This window comes from Ciconia boyciana, chromosome 6, assembly GCF_034638445.1.
Source record: "Ciconia boyciana chromosome 6, ASM3463844v1, whole genome shotgun sequence".
Lineage (NCBI taxonomy): Eukaryota > Metazoa > Chordata > Aves > Ciconiiformes > Ciconiidae > Ciconia > Ciconia boyciana.
Genome location: NC_132939.1, coordinates 66618278 through 66638129, shown reverse-complemented (window position 1 = coordinate 66638129; position 19852 = coordinate 66618278). Strand labels below are relative to the sequence as shown.

Here is a 19852-nt window from a genome sequence, read left to right as displayed (position 1 = left end):
GTCGTCCTGTATCTGGGTGTTTCACCTGGGTGTGATGCTGTGGCCCTGGCCCTGCTGAAGTCCTCGTAGGGTCCCACTGCTCCCCATGCTGCCAAGCCCCCTCTCTTGGCCAGGTTTCTTTCCAAGCCAGGTATAGTTTCCTCACCTGCTGTGCAGGATGGCACCAAGGCCTGTCGTACAGTGATTTAGGGAAGGGGATTGCAAAGGGACAGTCATACCTGAGGCTGATATTGCTCCAAGCACTTCATCCGGAGGAGCTCTAGGTGAAGAGACACTCCTTTTGGCATTTCCAGGTGATGCAGTATCCTTCTGGCTGGTTCATGAGCGCTGGGCCCACCTCCCCTGCTGCAGCACAGCTCTGGGGTACACGTGCCCAAGGATGTCAGCCCGACAGCACTGCTCAGCACCTTGATGCTGCATCAGTTAATGACCAATATCTCCCAGCAAATCCCTAAAATCTCAGCATCTGTGTACTTTGGAGCTGCGCTTTGATGTCTGCATGCCTTTACTTTGTGAAGCAAAGAGGGTCAAGAGCAGCAGCTGTGGGTTTGGGGTGGGGGGGGAAGGCAGGCTGCAAAAAGATGCCCTTCCTGCAGGTTGCTGGGGCAAACCGAGAGCAAGCTTGGGGTTGAACTGGGTCCCAGATGGGCCCAGTGGTACTGGAAGAGGCTCCCAAATATTATCACTTGCAACTGCTGGGCCAAAATTACCCCTTTGTGTCTTTTCCTGGGCTCCCTGGACCACAGCTGTGCAGGGTGTTGGGTGGACTGTGCATGTGTGGCGGTGGAGGTGGTGGCTATCAGCATCGTATTGACCTGCTCGGCTCGAGAGTGAGCGGTGACAGCCCCTGCTTCAGCAGAAAGTAATCCTGTGTTAACCCCCTCGCTTAAACCTGCCTTTAACACCAGCTGATGGCATCTGGTGGGGGGAAGGATGGGTTGAGGCATGCCTGAGCTTCAGGCTGGCTTCATCACTGCCCTCCTGGTGCTGTGAAGCTTTTCTTTAACGGAGGGGTTATTTAATGCAGCCTTCAATCTGTATTTAAGGTTCAGTTCGATTCCCAAGCGCTGTGCTGTAGAAACATGGGTCTGGAATGAGTTTTGGTCCATACGTTGCTGTTAGGGACAGCACATGGTCCCTCCCAGGAGAGCTGAAAACTCTTTACGCCTTTCTCCCATTTCATTTATTGCCTGAAACCCTCCACCAAATTCAGTTGGAACTTATAAGTGATACTGATCTTGCCAGAATTGGATTTTCCAGCAAATTTATTGTAGTCAAAATGAAATCATTGATCCCTGAGTGCCCTGATGCCCTTGTTTTAAGGAAGATACCGGGAAAAGCCCAAGGGTAGGGCACTGCCATGACTTGGGGCAGGACATTTTTGTTTGTTACTCACCTGTGCGTGGAGCAAAGGCAAACCAAGGGGAGGATTTGGCACAGGGCGCCCATCTGATGTCGAGCCACAGAGGCTGATTGCCTCTGCTTTGAAACTTCTCCTTGAAAATGAGTTTTAAATTACTGTCACAGCTGCGTGTGCTGCGTGTGTTGCTTTCCACAGTGCGTATCCTGTGCCAAACCACGGGGAAAGCAGCGCTTGTCAGAGCATCGCAGCTTGTCACAGAGATCGGGGTGGGGGGAAGCTTAAGGTCCAAAAGCAAAACACTGGGCAAAAAAGTCCCCAAATGCCAAGATGTACTGGTGTAAGTAGGACGAGAGGAAATGGCCCCAGGTTGCACCAGGGGAGGTTTAGATTGGATATTAGGAAAAATTTCTTCACCGAAAGGGTTGTCAAGCATTGGAACAGGCTGCCCAGGGGAGTGGTGGAGTCACCATCCCTGGAGGAATTTAAAAGATGTGTAGATGTGGTGCTTAGGGACATGGTTCAGTGCTGGGCTTGGCAGTGTTAGGTTAACGGTTGGACTCGGTGATCTTAAAGGTCTTTTCCAACCTAAAAGATTCTACGATTCTATGATTCTAAGAGTGCACGGTCAGGTAAGTGTTTCCTATCCCCTTCATCTTTTACCTGCTGGGAAGGCAAATGGAAGAGATGGGTTGCAACAACGCGATGCGTTGCAGAGACCGATGCAGGTTTTGCCCTTGAATCAAGCAGAAGGAACCGTAATGATGCAAATAGGCTTCTTGTCGTTCATTGTGCTTGCAGCGTGTTTAGCTAGCGATAGCGCGAACGAACAGAGCAGTGAAGAGAGGAAAATAATCCAGCACCACTTCACTGCCTGGGATACACACCAGTGCGACTAATAGATCCCGTTATTACACATCTGTAGAGTAAAGAAATATGGCTCGTTCCTCCCTCTGCTGCTTGTTGCTCGTATTAACAGGGGATATTAATCTTATTCCAGCCAAGGCTGAGGATAGCGGTGGTGCTGAGATAACATTGTCCGTGATGCCTGGTCACTGAGCCCTCCGGAGAGGGTGCGGGCAGGCGGTGATGCTCGAAGCGGGTTATTCACAGCACGTTTTGTTTTCCTTCCAGAGAGCTGGGCCCTGGAGTGAAGGAGAATCTGATAACGCAGCTGCTGGATCAAAACTGGCGTTTTCCTTGGGGTGCAAATGAGACGGTGCAACTGAAATGAAGCCCTCGCATTGCTGGAGACGATGGAAGGGCTCATCAGAGACTCCCACGGCGGCAGAAGTAACCACATCTGATCGGTCACTTGACGGGCGTGATTATTGGTTTGCATTCCTCTGATGGATCATCAATGCGGTCGTGCAAAATAGCCTCCATTTATTGTCTGATTTCTTGGGTTTAATGGGTTTTCTCCGGCTGAAAGGCCGAGCTGCGCTCTAGGGAAAACAATTACCTTCCTCGCTTAGTGAGAAAGATAAACTGCGGGTTGGGCAGCGGGTGAACGAGGGGGCCTTAACGAATTGCTGAGCAGGACGAGCACCGCTGGAAAGCATCTGGGCACGATGCAGCTGAGGGGTTGGTTATCTGCTTGCCTCTGGGGATCTGGGGCACTTGTGGCCACAGCCGTGGACGTTACCCAGAGCTGATGGTGGGAAGGATGCTGGAGCAAATCCCTCCTGCCCACCCACAGCAGGGGCTGGGGGGAGCGAAGCGGTGGCAGAGAGGGGAAAGCCTTCTGCAGCCCCGGTTCAACCCTCGGCGCCGTTTGCTGTGCAGGCAGCAACACGGGGGATGCTCGCTCCTAGCAGAAAGCTTGGGTTGGGTTAGACATTGTCTGTTAAGCCTGACATGAGGCGGAAGGTGGCTGCTAGCCTTGGGGCTTACATGGCTTTCCTGCCTGCAGAAATGCAAGAGTGATCGCAGGTCCCCGAGGATGGGCCATGCACAGGGTCTGCTCGTAGAGAGTGACAGGCTGGCACAGAAACATGCTGTGCCCCTGGCCATGAGACAGCTCAAGTAGGGGAAAACTGACTCAAACACAGGGATTTCACATGATTTTTCTCTGCTGAATGCTCAGTGAGGTTCCTTGAAGGATCCAGTCCTAGGCCTGAAGATGCTGCCATGAGGCTGCTTGCCAAAATGTACTCATCAATGCATGCTAAAAGGAAATGTTTGTTTTTCCCATGTGTTCAGTTTGGCAGGAGCTAAAATTTCAGTAAAACACCTCTCAAACTATCTGTTAGTGTAAACGAGTATATCAACGCCAAAAATCGACTTGAGGTGGTGCCCAAGCTGCCATGTGCTGTTTGCTCTCAGCCGTATTGTCCCTTCAGTATCTCCTGTTTGATATAATTCACTTTTTTAGAACATTTTAAATGTCTAGCTCCTTTTGAAAGCAGCAGACAAGGAGCTGAGCCCACTACTCAAATGCTAGAAGGGATTTTTAAAAGACCGTGTGAGACTGTGCACCCAACCCTTACACCTCTGGGTTTAGTGCAAAGGGGATGGTGGTTTGGGTTGGTTTCTACAGCCCTAATTGTGCAGTTGTGTGATGAAAGAGCCCAAGTTTGGTGTTTGTTTTTTTTTTTAAAATACACACAAGTATTTTGTTAGCTCTGCTGGTTGCACGGAACAGTTTAGACATGAACATTAAAAGATAAAAACCATCAAATAGGAGAGAGTCAAATAAAAAGGTGCTTTTTGTTATTATTTGCATGAATTGCCTTGTTTGCAGCAGTATTAAGCCCTAATGGCCATGGGGACACCGTGGCTGCCTGCCACCCTCCAGCCCCATCACTGCCACCTCTGCCCTGGGACCAGCGATGCCCCCGGGCACGTCTCCAAACCATGGGGCTCCCGTGGGACCCCCTCGTGCATCAGTGCGGTACAAGGGGTGCGTTAGGACTCGCCAGCCAGGATGTGCTCGCGGAGAGGTGAGCTTGCAATCAGCCTCCGAATAAATCGTGGCTTTGTGCTGGGTGTGCTCTTTCTGGTATTTTAGTAAGAAACATTGCTATCATACAACTGATATTATTAATAACAAACACTTCCTTTCCCTAGTAATTTTTTTTTCTGGCAGAAATACCATCAAAAACCCCCTAGTAGCTACTAATCAAACTCACAAACAGCGGGCAGGCCAGTAGAGCTCAGCAATCGGCGTTACTTTCCAGTTGTTTCTATTCTTCTTAAAAAGAAGAAAAAATAACTTCTGTCTGCATATGAAAGTCATCTTGCGTGGTTGATCCTAGGAATGCTGTAACGGAAAACAGCCATCCTAAATTACAGTGATAGGCTTAGGGAAGGCACTGGGCGGGTTGGTTAGTTGGTTTTGGCTTTTGAAAGATTTTTCATGGTGGAGATTAAGAAAAGTGTTTGGCCCAAAGGAAAAGCTGTAGAAAATAGGAACTGACATTTCCCAGGGACGCTGGCGATGCGGGGTGCTCAGTCTCTCATGAGAAGCTTGTTGTTCAGCTGGGAGTGCAGCTTTTCTGGGAGGAAAAAGAGATAAATGAGGCTATTTTGGGCTTTACTATAGGCATCCAAAATTCAGCGCCACCGCTAGAAAATTGGTGTTGGAAAGAGGCACAGCTCAGCGTGGCTCTGGGAGGGATGTGGAGCTAGCACTGGAGCCTGGTGCCTTTCAGGGGGGCGAAGCTATGGATGGTTTCAGGTTTATAGGACGTTTGCAACTACGCGGTCACAGGCTGGAGTACACCATGGGTGTCATGAGTGGGGTCGGTTCTTTAGCAAAGGCTGGGACAAGGTGTGAAGCCCGCAAAGGCTGTAGCAGCAGTCCTGGAGTCGAGGGTATGATCAACATCAGCTCGGTTCCTCAGTCTGGGTGACTAGGGCAGGTAGAAATTCTGCTCATCTACAACCCTAGCAAAAGTAGTTTGAACTGCTTTAATTGGCAACAGCCCACATAAACACGCTGTTCTCCTACGTTCAGCAACGGAATTCTCTCTTCCACCCAGACTGGGAGGCAAGGTGGCTCAGCAGTGCCTGCCCGTGCCCTTGCCCCCACTGATGTCCTGGGTGTTACGTGGGTTGGGACATCCGTCCTGAGCCATGGATCTCCACTGGCTGCAGGCACAGTACGCAATGGAGAGGAGACAAGCTTCCAGCGCCATGCCTCTGGGCTAAGAGCACTGTAGCATGTCCAGGTTATGTGTGAAATAGCTTTCATCACATATTTCACAATAACGTAACTTAATGAAAAATTAATGTTTTGCACATCATAGAATATTTATTCTGATAATAATTCCTAATATCAATGTGAACATCAGCTTCTTTCAGGAATGAATTCTCAAAAATGCCGGAAGAGGTTTGAAATGGCTTTCCAAAACTACTACCTCAGTGAAAGCTCACTTTATTGAAAGTAAGTTGACATGTTCAATTCTGAGATTTAGCTGGAAATATCCAATATTTGTATCCTTGAGAATGGCTCTACTTTTGCCAGCAAAAGGAGATAAATGATGTAGACTTGATCCATATTTTAAACCCACCAGCTCAGTAAGACACAAGCTTAAATGGTTTTTATTACAAAACATTTTATTGTAGTTATTTACACCCGTTCCTTGATAAGTGTATAAATGTAAACATTTATTATAGATGTATTTCTCTTATCTTACAGTTCATCCCCAGTTCAGAGTAAATGTCATTTTTAAGCATACAAGCAGTGAGGAAATTTAAGCTATATTCACAGAATATACATCTGCGTGCAGTTAAAGTCCACCAGCCCTAAGCTAGTGGTATAGACACTGTCCCATTTGCTCTACTTCTGCTTCTTGTGTGTACGCTGGAGTCTGTGATGTCGTCGGCATGATCCTCACTTTTCTTCTCTTTCAAGCTGTTGATGAACCTCAGGGTTATTTCATCCCATTCCTCAGGGAGAAGCATCAGCAGAAACCCAATGCAAATGATGATGGTGGCTCCCAACCTCACTACACTGAAGATCATTTTGTGCTTCAACAGATCCACAGCTGTGAAGAAGAAACAACAATGTCGTCAAAACTGCAGCAGGATGATCTACAGCATCAGACCAGCCTGGCACATCTCCGTAACCTGCGTGTTGCACTCTGGCCACGTTCCTCTCAATCCTCTAGAGTGACCAGCTCCTTGAGTTCAGAGAACAGCTTGACCTGAGAGCGTGGTACTGGAAGTGCCACGTCTCCTCACCACATTCACGCAGGCTCTGAGGAAACCTTGTAGGGCCGGTCTAAGCCTCAAGGTTTCCATTTCTGCTCTGAGAGGGAAGGTAATTTATGGTAACTCTTTTATCTACAGCAGGTTTCATCAGCGTAATGCTTCCTTGGGCTGCGTGGACCAGTGATGGGGAGAGAGCAGCATGCAGGTCAGAAAGCTGGAGTTGATGCCTTCAGGCCCAGCCTCCCAACTCCACAACCAGCAACAACAGCACATCTGAGGCCTTCAGCAGCCTCTTACAGGAACTGACTGTTTCACAGCTCTGATCTGCATTCCCCTAAAAATAGATGTTTCTTTGAAAACATGCTCAAATACCTGGAGTGGCAAGGCTAAGAGGGGGGAGGAGGAAACTGGAAGAGCAGAGACAGAGGCTATTCAACAAGATAGGACACTGGAGTAAACTTCCACATATACACCCTGCCCCGCTGCTGCATGGCAAGTCACCAGCACAGTGCTGAGCTGCAGCAGCAGCACGCTGCCCCTGCCACATCTCAGCATCAACCAGCATTGGGCTGCTGGCTGGGGATCAGCCTGCCCTCTCCTCTGCGTGGTATGGACACATCCCGTCGCTCCCAGAGAAAGGAGGCAAGACAAAAAAAAAGGCTTTCACCAACTGAAACACCCACCATCACCAGGAGCATCCATGGAAGCCGAAGGAGACTGAACTGCTTTTGACATATGTGACAACAGATTTTGACTATTTAGACAATAAACTGCTTCTGCTGTCTACGTGCCTGTGTGCTTATTTTTCCACCAACAACCATGGTACTGGTACCTGCATTTCCAGGGACGCTGAGCACTGTGCCGATAGAGATCAGAATGGGGTATGTAAGCACAACGCCCACGTTAACCAGAATATTGAAAGCTAGGGAAAAACAGAGAAAATAATACATGATTATGGGGAAAACCCCTAGAGTGAGACTTTTCTCCTCCACCTTGACCCTACAAGTATCCTATATGCTCAGTATGCACACCACAATAATGTAGTTGTCAAAAAGTGATTGATTTTCATTTTTTTGTATATGAGTGTGAAATGAGGGGAAGTTCTGCATGGGGGAAGAGGGAGGGCTGTACGTCCTTTCACAAACTGTAATACCAAGGTTATCACACTCATATTTCACAGCTTTGTCCAAGTTTTAATCAGATACCAACGACCTAGTTTTGCTGCCATAAGCCATCGTTTCTCCTCCTACCAGAAGGACGGTGATCCCAGCTTCCCCTCTTGGCTGAGGCTGTGTTGTCCTTGTCTTAGTAGGACGTTTCACTGATGAAAGGCCCCACACCCCTCTAGCTGGACCACACACCAAAGGTGACAGCAGCAAGAACTCATACTCTAAAGGACGCTAAATACAATTAGCTGATGAAGTTAACTGCGAACTTAGCAGACTGGAGTGACACCGCGGTCTTGCTGCCGTGTTGAAGGCAAAATGAAAGTTGTCCGAAGTACAAATGTTCAACACCTTTAATTCACGGGTTGGGTTTTTTTTACATGACAGCATTCCCAGTCATCTCCAATGTCCTCGAGAGATCAAAAGCAAACCACAAAACCTTCCCTTTCATACCATTCCCTAGCGTGCTCTTCCAGCTCTCGCAGCCAGGGCTGGTGCTGTGTGCTGTGGCAGGACCCCAGGTCCCCCCTGATCACCCACCACCCAGTCTTGCTGGTGAGTCCCCTACGTAAAAGGAGCAAGTCTGCCTGCTCCGCAAGGTTCTTCCCTCCTGGCTGGGATTATACGCTAGGGTAGATCTCTGGGTGGTAAGTTATCCCTACTTTTTGTCCCTTAGGTGCTCACAGAGCAGCTGCAATTCAGGTTAGAGCAGTTTCAAGGTGCTCACAGGACCTCAGCTGTCAGCCCGACCATGTCTCAAGACGGCTGCATGGATGGGCTATGTACCGGGCAATGACAGCCTCTTTGTTTCCATTTAATATACTTGTAGTGGAGACAAAAACCTCTTCATTTATGAAATAATAGAGACTTGACTAAAGGAAAGGATGTTGTTATACCTGGAAATTAAAATGCCCCTGGGCTGAATCCAACAGCTGTTCTGCCTGGCTAGAGGATAGCAATTGTGGCTCTGAAGGAGGGAGTGTTATAGAAGAGCGGAGGGGAGGTGAAGACCGCAGGAGAATAAACAGCACCAGCCTTTCCAGGCTAACGCAAAGCTGTGCAAGCTCTGCCCAGAGCCCTGCAGCACCCACAGAATGTTCCCCCAGTGCTGTGGGTCCCGGTGTCAGTGCACACACACCTCACAGAGCGTGCCAGGAACTACTGCGTACATGCAGCTCTTTGAAATTGGATTTATAGCAATCAAGCTGTGCCAGAGACAGGGAAATACCAGTGAAACTACGGTAGGAATGTAAAGATGAAAAGCAGACAATTAGTATGACTGCTTCATGTTTATTCTCTGCTATTAATGTTAGTATTAAGGCTTCTTATGAAAAATATGAATCATTTTTTAAGAAGTACCTGTTTGCACTGGGATCAGATTTAATCCGTGAGAGAGCTCTGCTGCTTAAGGGGGCCGGGGGGCGGGATTGTTTGTGCCTGAGGCTAATTTTGTATTGGGGTGGGGAGGGTGGGGGGGAGGGAGGGAGAAGAGCTAGAAAAATGAGTATATTTTTTTATCACATACCTAACCAGAGGCCAGCTACTCCACACAGGTAACCCCACGGCACAGCAGAGAAAGGGGACCAGTACTCCACTTTTGTAAAATACAGTATGATTGGGGTAACAGAGATGAAAATTAAATTGAAGAAGCCCAGGGTAGAAACAAAATGAGCCGCTTCCCCGAAGTTTGCACTTCCAAGAAACATCTTGAACAAAACCTGCAAAGGAGAGGAGAGACGAGGGTTTTAGATTTCATGCCTGTCATGAGAAGCAAAGTCCTCCTGCACAGAGTCCTCCACTCCCTTGGGGAGAGTGGGGCATGGGGACAGCCCTGACCAGGACAGTGTGCCACAACCCAGCCCTTTCCTACAGAACTTTTGCAAGGGAAACTTTGGTCTGATTTCTGCCCTTTCCTGTGTTTTAGCACAGAGGGGGATACCACTTTATTACAGCGGGGATGGTTGAGTCTGTACAACAAAGCTTAACACAAATGCTGTAAGGAGCAAGTGTAACTAAGAACCCAAGGACAATACCATTCATGCAACAAAAGGTTACAGGATTTGGGCTGTGCTTGGCATTGTTAGGATTTGTGAGGGGGCTTCAGTGATTTCCACAGCATGAACCTGCTGTGAGAGCAGAGTCTAGCCTGGAGATTCACAGGCAGCACAAGCCTCACGGAGGATTTGTCCTACATGAGCCTAAATTCATGCACTTTGAACGGTCACAACAAATTTATCATCAAGACAAACAAAAACTAAAGCTGGGAGGGAACTTCTCATCCCACTACAACTAACTCCAAACTTCTCCTCTTTACACACCCTTCACCCCCTCGGAGCTGACAATAAATACAGCCACCTTTAGCCCGACCTATTTCTAACAACTCAGACACATCCCTGCCCTCTTCATCCCTCACCTTCAAGAGCAGCCACTACTTTCAAGCAGGGGGCAAAGCCCTGCATGTCTCTAATGCATCCCCTGCACCAGGCACACACAGGGGCTCCGAGCCCAGCACGAGCACAGAATACGCAAGAGAGCTGCAGTGCAGACCAGGGATGAGCCGTCCATCCCTGCTCAGGGAAAGCAGCACTACCCGCATTCAGGCTCTTCTCCCTGCTGCATGTGGCAAGCCCCTTCGAAATAGTGTCGATAAACTGCGGTGGCAGGAAATGATTAAAACATGATCCTAAACTCCTAGCAGCATAGTAATGGAGATTTCATTAAAGGCTCATAAAGGAAAGTCATTCTGAATATTTGGCAGCTAACAACTAATTACCCTCATAATAGATTTCCTGACATTGTGACATTGCCTGGTCACAATACGAATGATGCAGGAGGGATAAATAAAATAAAAAATTTATTTTATAGTGATTTGCTTTGTACTCGTGCATTTTTAACACCCAATGTTAAATAATATAAGAATACTAACAAACAGTTATGACCTACCTTATACAATGCAGATGTAGAGGCTGATCCAACAGCATATGCTACCCCGATAATTGAATCACCCTGGAAACCATCTGCATATGCCATCATTACGATTCCTGTGATTGCCATTATTGCTGCAACTATCTGCACAGACAAAGCAAAGCAATGTAAAGCTCAGTGCAACTTCATTACACGGAAAGAGATTATCGCTGCGTGGGGTTTTAATGAGCATCACTAGCTACTTTCTCTGACTTGAAGCTTTCTTGCTTTCCCTTAAATAGGGAAAATTATGTACAGCTGGGAGAGATGTAAAACATAATGAAAGTGTATGCACTGATAGTGATATGGATCTATAGCACTGCAAATTCTCCTGGGACCTACTGACAGAATATCCATCATTAAGTATTTTATAAGCTAAACATCCACTTTAGAGGTATGACTCCAAATTTTAAGACACTATGCTCTACTATACAACAAGAAAAACATTTAGCAATGCCACCAATTTGACTTGAAATGCAAACACTTAGATGGGCAACCTTCCTGGACATCAGTCCAGGAGAATGACCCTTGTACTGTGGAATACCAGTGTACCACTGGTTGCTCTTCCAGGCTGCTCCAGTTGTGCATGGTATTTCCTAACAGTCCTGCCAGCTTTCTTGGACCAAATTTCTTTATGAAGCCTTTACCTTTGTGCTTAGGTTTTTGGCCTCATTTGAAAATCCCAGACAGAGCTTCTAAAGAGCTTCAAAGAACAAGAACAGAAATAATTAACTACACCTTATCTGAAATCCTGGGTCTTGACTCCAAGGACCTTAAGGAAGTGGTAGGGATCCTGACATGTTTTATTCTTTGAAAAACTCCCTCTCTCTACCTAATTGCCCTCAACAGGTAAATACAGAGTCTGAATTTCAAAGACACTGAATACCTAGCTTCCATGGACTACAGAGCAAAATGTGTTTCCTCAGACCTCTGGAAAATCACAGCCCCATTTCTGAAAGATAGGGGGTTTTAATAGAAATTTTTGAAAAAATTAGTATTACATTAAACATCTTATCATTATAAAAAGGCTGTTCATGTACTAGAGCTGGGTGTAGAGCAGAAGATGCACAAATGCAGATACCCAAAGCTGGCTGTTACAGAATCAGCAGCAACATTTAAGGTTCAGACCCTGTTTTCTATTCCCAGATATCCATTAAATCACCAACTCCCCAGTGGATAGGCAAAGCAGGTTCTCCCCATTCATAAAAGAAAGAAACTAATGTGGTTCACCTCGACAGCATTAACCTTGGCAAACACTGCCACACCAACTGGCTCCCAAACTCAACTGCTGAGCCAGGCAGGGCTTTTTACCTTCTTGCTCCTGCAGCTCTGGTACAACTCTTGAGCCAACACCAATGTGAGATGGACACTTGCTCCCTGGAAAACCTCATTAAACTTCATTTAAGAAATATTTACTACTGGACAAACCCAAGCTTCACACCACACAAAGGCATCTTGATCAAATCATGTGCCCTTTTGCAGAGAAGCCTGACTTTTAGATCTCACACAGTTTTACCAAGAGTCCCAGAAAACCTACTGATACTCATACAAAGCAGACGTGAATCAGACTGAGGCAATAAGCACAAAAATCCCACAAAACAATTTCAACAGAGCCAGTCAGTAGAGCAAAACCATGTTTCAAGGGACACACGGGACAGGGACACATGCCTGACTCAGGTAAAGGTGTCCACACATGGGGGACAATGGGGAACCAAGAATCAGCTCCCAGGGTGGAGCCAATCTCTGAGACTATAGGGAAAACTGTTAGTGCTCCTAAATCCCATAGGTATCTAGGCCAACATCTTCACTGGGGAACTTATCTCCTGGGTGCAGCTTTAAGTACTTCCCTCCCACTGTTAGCCGTATTTTACCACTAACTGAGGCAAACAGGTACCCCCCTCGCATTGCAGTCGCAGTGCTGAAGGCAGAGTCACAAACCACAGTGCATGTCTATATCCCACCTTACTTCTATTTAAAACATCGAAGCTCCAAGATACAGTTCAACAAAGCTGCCTAGCTGTCACCTAAACTTGAAGATACTGTTGATACCTCCAAATTCACCATGAAATGGCACTTGAAATCCACGTCCCCCAACTTAATGACAAGGGCTGGAGTCACATACATACTCACAGTCTCTCAGGTGTAATGCAATGGTTCGATGAGATCTGGAAGAGCTTTAGCAGGAGAGGACCAGACAGCTTCCCTCCCCTCCTTCCCAGAATAACACATCCCAGCAGTCGGGCCATCCTGGGAGGAGGGCTTGAGTCCCTTCATCCAGAGGAGGGACATGGATCCAAGACTGCCATCTCTGGACTTAGGGCTCTCACTGGTGAGCTGCTGGGGAGGACAGGGGAGCACGTTCCATTTTCCAGTGCCTAAATGGGAATCTGGCCTTCGCTCCTTAAGTGAGCTGGGGTGTGCTGGGAGACATCACCCTCTGCTGTTCACCCTGCTGGAAAGTCAGGGCACATCTGGCACAGGATGCACATACCATCACCCAAGATGCAGCAATACTTATTTTGATCCCTGAGCTTACATCTACCCAAGGACCTGTGAGCAAAACAAAGTTAAATTCTCTTAGAATGAGTTTCAGTCCCGTTCAACGGGAACGGTCCCTACAGAGCTTCTCCCTCCTACCCTTGGTTTAGTGAATAGTTCATTAGTAATATAATTGTGTAATACTGCTGTTCTCCTTACAGCTTATCCTAGGACACAAATACCACAAAACTCCAGCCTTGAAGCAACGCAGAATTACACTCAGGGCCTCTCAGCCATCAGCACAGCCCCTCCTACCAGTTTCCAGAAGCCCCCCCTTGCCCTGCTACACTGCCTGGCTGGTTTCATCTCAGGCTGCACTATACATCTTGCCTTGCACATAAATTCAGATGTAGCATTTCAGCTGTCAGCTGTAATATTTCAGCTGTAATATTTCAAGCAATGTCTCCCACAAGGCAAAACAGAAAAGTCCAATGTAGTTATCTCCTTCTTCAAAGGGAAAGGCTCAAGATTTAACTCTTACTGCACTCACCACTCAGACCCAGCAAGCGAGTCCTTTCCTTGTATTAGTGGAAATGAGTAGATCCATCATCCCCAATATGAGATTCTTCCTATTGGGAGAAACACCTTCCCAGTTTGGCTACACCAAATTCAGAGAGACAGTTTCCTAATTTAATCAAATATTTAGAAAGCCAGGCACTTTCTTTCCTGAAACGACTGAAATGATGGACACATATGGAGCACCATCTCAGGAGACATTAGATAAATAAGATCTGACACTGGAAAACAGTGAGAACATTATTTAAGTTCCTTGTTCAAAGCTCTTCCTGCAGATTACACATCACTGCATTAGCACAGTTGACCCCTGCCTAGCAATTGTCGTGTGTTTGCTTTAGAAACCTGAAAGCGCATCCTGCAGGCTTCTGTAAGCTGACAAGCAGCAGCAAGGTCACCGTGAAGCAAAGCTGGTTGTTGTAGCTGACAGCTCGTTAAACAAGGCTTTTAATTAATGGAAGAGGGTAGTAACTTTCTTTTGGAGCCTCCTAGGTAAGGAATGAAATTAGCCTGCCTCTTTTTTTTCATTTTTCCCCTGGAAGAGATTGAGGCCAACCAACATTTTACTCAGGAGGATTTTTTTTCCCATGTGGAGCACAGCAGCAAATGAGATGCTGTAGTAAAGAAACCTGCCTCCAGACTACAGCCAACCTTCTGGGGGGGAAAAATGTCCCCAGACCACTCCGTACCTACCTAATAAGCATTAATTCAACTTCACAGATGAAACACAACCAAGGGCTCAAACATGCAAACATTTAAGCACGTGGCTAAATCTAAGCAACACAAGCCAACAAACTACTCAAATATATGAAGTCAAATATATTTAAATATTTGTGCTTGCTCTGAGCCAAAGCTGTCTGGACTTCCAGAAGTCCAGTGTAACATGGATACATTATTAATTTGTGAGATGTTCAGAAATGCCCGAGCAAAGAATATTACAGTGCAGGCAGGGATTGTGCTATGTTTCCTTGTGCAGGGCAGTAGGTATTCAAAGTACCTAAGGTCTACCTGCACTACTTTTATAGGTAAATAGCTATATAGTAATTGCTGTATATGTCCTTCTCGTAGGAATACTCTTTCTCCAGCTAGTATTTTTCTCTCTCGGGTTGGGTGCAAGCTCCTTCCCACACTACAGCATCACCGCTGAGGGCACGTGGCTCTCACTGCACAACGCACACTCCAGGTAGCTCAAACACAGCCAGGGCAGCCAGATCTCTGCATGGAGCCCCCAGCAGCACTTCTACAGCTAGTCAATGCTTCCACAGGCAAGATTATGCCGTACCATAAGGTGGCCATCAAGACAGGTTTGTCTTTAGACAGTCCATCTGAAAATCCAGCCCCCCAGCCTGGCCGGCAGCTGCTTTCCGGGGTGTGCGGGAGCGGTGTGCCGGCACATAGCTCAGGGATCGGAGAGCCGTCAGGCTGCTGGCCGCCTGGAGACAGTTTGGAGACTGCCTGCAGCAACAACCAGGCGGGCAGGGAGCTGGCGATGCTGGAAATCTGCTGCAGAGCCGCTGAGCCTTGACAGCTGCTGGTTCTCAAGCCCAGGTGGATGAAAGCTGTCCCTGGTACAGAGGCACCGGCTGCATCCCCACCTCCGATGCACTGCAGACATGCCCGACGGCTCTGAAGCTAAGAAAGAGCTGCTAGGAGCTGAGCTCCTTTGAAAAACTGGCGGTGCTCCTGGGTGCTGAGTGCTTTTGCAAAAACACTGGCTCAGAGTATATGATTAAGCCCTTATTTCTTTTCATCCCCTTACTGTCCAAATAACCTAATTACACTTGCTCTCTGAGAGGCTAGGGGGTGACAGCAGAAGAGGCATTCAAAGCACAAAAGGCTGGGTCTGTGCTGTTTTGTCGTGTTTTAGTTCTCAAACACTCTCCTGCGTGGTTATTAACATCATTAAGTGTTATTCTGGCAGGAGGGCTGCTGGAAAATGCTGCTAATTACCTTTCCAGCACTGTGCATCCCAGAATCTGCCAGTTAGCAGCAGAACAGTTTCTTTTATGTGCAGGATTTGCTGTTCACTTCTTCTGCCAGGTTTTTCTTGTGCAAACCTGACGATGTTTACAGCATTAATACTAATGCATATTTATAGCAACTTTTTTTTTAGTCAATGAAAAATAACTAATAACTGAAAATAGCTTTAGTATTTTTCATCTAGGTTTCTTTAAGAGAGTAGGGTAGGAAAATACAATAGCTGTGCTTACTCCTCTAGAAAGAGGTTGTTTTTAGAAAAAAATTAGCTTTAAGGCATCAAAATTTCCTATTTTTTCAGCTAGACTCAGTATCATCTTACACAAGTGAGTAATAACAGCTGGAAGCTGAGATGATCAAGGGCCAGAGAAGGGAATTACAGCCTCAGAAATTACCACTCCTATTGATTTCTGTAGAGAAGAACTGAGGATTTCAAACGCTGCTTAGTTAGTCATCAGCAGGCTGAGGGTAGGTTGCATTCACCTGATGCTTCTATGTTTTAAATTATATATGAAATCGATATACAGGTGTCTGGCTTTAGCACTGCAAGATGAAATGTCCGCATCTGTACCTTCATGGGCACTATGGCTCAGGTCTGTGAAACATGGGTTCACCTCCTCAACTTTGCCTGGTCTGGACAGACCTTCTGCTGAGCCAGTCCAACAAAACCCTTCTGGCAGATCCCTACCCAAGAGCTCACTTGTGTGATGGCACACGTCTTGAGGTGCTCAGGCCCCATGCCATTACTAATTGCCCAGCTAGTCCTGTCTCACTGGGAAATTAGAGGAACTGTTCTACTTTAAGCAATTTCCTCTTCCATTCCCAAATCCCAAGCACAGTGCTCTCTTCAGTGTGCTGGTGTCTGCTCCAAGAGCTAGATCAGATGCCTGCAAAACAGGATGCCTTTTCCTTTCATTTCTGAACCCTTCTATCACATTATTAATCAAAAAAAGCTGCTGCCCTCATTTTTTTTAAAAAATGAGCCCACTCAGATGAGTGTCCTGATCCATCACGCTTTCCATGGAACTTAGGTCGAATTGCTGGTGGCCCCTTCTGGTCACAGGCACCACACCTGTCCCAACCAGTCCCTAATGAAGCTCAAGGCTCTTGATAGTTCAATCAGGATTGTACCCAACACGACCATTAGGCCTTGAGCCATTTCAACGTGGGAATCTGCATCAGCAGAACTGGCAGAAGGCCTAGCTACTCCTTAGCCAAGGTATAAAGCCAACAGTTTAAATTGCTGCATATTATGAGATTTGTGTATGTGAAATTACAGGAAACATGCTTGCTTTTCCCCAGATCCAGGAGCACATCGTTTTGCTCGAGTTCTTTTTTTCTTTTTGCAGGGTCCATATTACTGCCAGTGAGTCCTATAACACTTTAGTGCAAAATACACCCTCATGCAAAACAGCTGTTGTCCCTTTTAAACTACATTTGGCATATGCACATGTGTATGCATTTATGTGTAGGTAAAATAGGGTGGCATAAGAAAAACAGATTACATCTTGAAAACAGCTATCTACCCAAACAAGGAATAAAATTGCTTTGGTTAGAATGTAAACATTCATCATTATGTTTAAAATAAAATTAATTGACTACTTCAGCACTGTAACCCAAGACAGAATAGGTTTATATGAACTGGAAGTCCTCCTATTCTAATTCATCAAATTACACTTAGATGTAATAGCTTCTTGAAATTCCCACATTGTATTACCTCTGGAGTCTGAGCTCTCTAAGTGACCTTCAGGCTTAGGCTTGCATCATAAAACTAAATGAGAAATGGCTTCATGGTATATACATACCATAATGCGGCAGTACTATCACAGCACAATAGCTTATGGATTTAAGGGCAATTACGAAAACAAGAGAGAGTTGAAAATCGGCATGTCATTACCCTTGCTCCCATGAACCTGTCTTTCAGCACAATCCAAGAAAGCAAGAAGACAAAAGCTTTGTTACAACAGAATAGGGCAGAGACGTCTGTGGCTGTCAGCTTCTTTAAAGCCAGTAAATACAGGTAGTTATTCAAAGTCCACAGAATAGAAAAGGGAGCAGTCCTTTTAAGAAAGAGTTTCAGCGTCAGACCATCTTCACCAAAAATCCGACTGCATTCCCTATGAAAAGAAAAGAGTTTAAAACTCAGCTGGGATTTTTCTTAGCATTCACTCCAGCACAACAAACATTCATTAGACTTTTATCGCATTCAATTAAATACTTTTCCTAACTACTCCGCACACCCATAAGAATCTATTGTTTAATTCACATAGAGAAAATAACCTACAATCTTCTTAAAACAGCAATTTCGCAAATAGAAAAGAAGTAACTTACCTGGAATAACCACACTTTACGCAACACTAATCCCAGGGACTCACAGAAATGAAGGTTATCTATAATGCACCAACAGTTCCCAGACTCTGCCTTAGAGGCCATGAACAGAGGGATTATAACCACAATTTTTTCTCTGTAGCTTGACAATTTTTTCTTGCTTTGCTCCAAAACCTGTTTTCATTCTTATTGAAATATATTCTCACGTATGGCCAAGTAAGCTTTAAGAATTGCCTAAAGATACTCAAAAATACTGCCAGGCACATCACCATGGTGGGAAAGTGAGCCACCAGTCAGTGGGACTGAGCCAGTCAAACAAGAGCGTAAGAAAAGGAACGAAAGGGGAGGGAAGAGTATTTTACAGCTTTATTTTATTATACAGTGAAAAGTTGTGTTCGCTTAGAGACATTTACTTGTGGATTAAATTGCAAACAAAATCTCAAGCTTCCCAAACACTGTATCACACACGCAACTGTGAGCTGTTTACTTCTTAGGATTTCACAAAAGGAAAGGGTCAGCTCCGAAGATGCTGCTTTCAGGGACAGCACTCCTGTGCAAAGTGGTACCTGCGTGGGCTAAGGGGAGACTGAGTACTCAAGCGTGCAGCTTGATTAAAGGCATATCACTGCATCCCTCCTGAAACATCTCTACCTTTCCCAAATTAGGAAGGTTGTTTTTTAGCAACTCTACTGTCTGCATTCTTGGTTAAAGGTATTCCTCAAGATATTCCCGGTACGCCTCATTTCTTGGCACGGCAGGCTCTCTGACACGTCTATTCAAAACATGAAAGGTCCCAGAAGTGAATGCTTCATACAACTGAAATACCAATGGAGTGAACCAAGGTACCACCAACCTGCAACACATCCTTACGAGGCAACATTAAGGGACTAATCTAAATGCCATGAAGCCTTGGGGCCCCAAAGTATTCACAGCCAAATATGGCTGTGTTTGGAAGATTGCTAAAAAACTAATTATGGAGAACTAATTAGTAACTTCGAAGATCGCACTGCAATGTGAAGTCAAAAACACTTGTTATTTGGTGGGGAGAGGGGGTGGCGGTGTAATAATTATCCTGCTTTGGCTTTGCCTTTAAAGACAGAATTGTTTCCAGGTCTCCTAAACCATTTTTAGTAATTCTGGGGAATTCTGCTGTTAAAAATATTGCAGTTTTTTACTATTAAGAATGGAAACCATCACTCTTGTTTTGAGGAAAGTAGAATAATAACATCTATGTAATACATGAGATCAGCTATGTCTTAACCTAAATGATTCTGTGATTGTACTTAATAACCATTAATTCCCTGCTGACACTAAAATGACCTGGGGTACAAAGCAGTCATTTCTGGTAATAATAAATTCCTTTCTCAAACTCTGTGCCAGGGTGTCCAACAAGTTAACACTCAGGCAGGCGGATCTGCTAATTATCTCCTTCACTCTAGTTGACCTCGACGTTCTCAGAATTCAGCCTGTTCTCCAAAGATCAGAACAGAAACATTACACATAGAAAGAGAATAGCTAGCAGTGTGTATGATTTATCTGAGATGCAACACAAATACTCAGTGAAGCAAATAAATTAATGCTTAATTTTGACTGTAGGCTTTTGTATCACTGATTTCAACAGGAGTTGAAGGTGATGAGTTTCCTTGTGTGAGAATGGGCTCACTGGTAGCACAGACTTGAACGTTCATTGACATGCAGATATAGCAGTCTATGTTTAAAAGATGTTTTTCTCCCCTTGAGACTTAGGTGGATGCAGAGGGTGATTCTGAGCTCAGGCTACATCTCACTTCAAGACAGGTGTCCTCTGACCTGGATGCACCGTGGCTGTGTCACCATTACATGACACCAG

At 45.8% G+C, this 19852-nt stretch overlaps 1 protein-coding gene across 4 annotated transcripts in view; it reads right to left on the bottom strand.

Annotated features, from left to right (window-relative positions):
- Positions 1–5944: 5944 nt before the first annotated feature.
- The window catches only part of SLC35F4 (solute carrier family 35 member F4), a 131430-nt gene continuing 117522 nt past the window's right edge, over positions 5945–19852 (bottom strand). For 2 of the 4 annotated variants that reach the window (XM_072864679.1, XM_072864681.1), the window contains 5 exons: positions 17573–17792; positions 10627–10752; positions 9209–9401; positions 7350–7439; positions 5945–6351 (listed from right to left, as the gene is read on the bottom strand). In XM_072864679.1, coding sequence (XP_072720780.1) covers positions 6110–6351; positions 7350–7439; positions 9209–9401; positions 10627–10752; positions 17573–17792 — 871 coding nt within the window. In that variant the 3' untranslated portion in view covers positions 5945–6109. The remainder of the gene's footprint in view (positions 6352–7349; positions 7440–9208; positions 9402–10626; positions 10753–17572; positions 17793–19852) is intronic. The other 2 variants (XM_072864680.1, XM_072864682.1) reach the window with 2 other exon arrangements.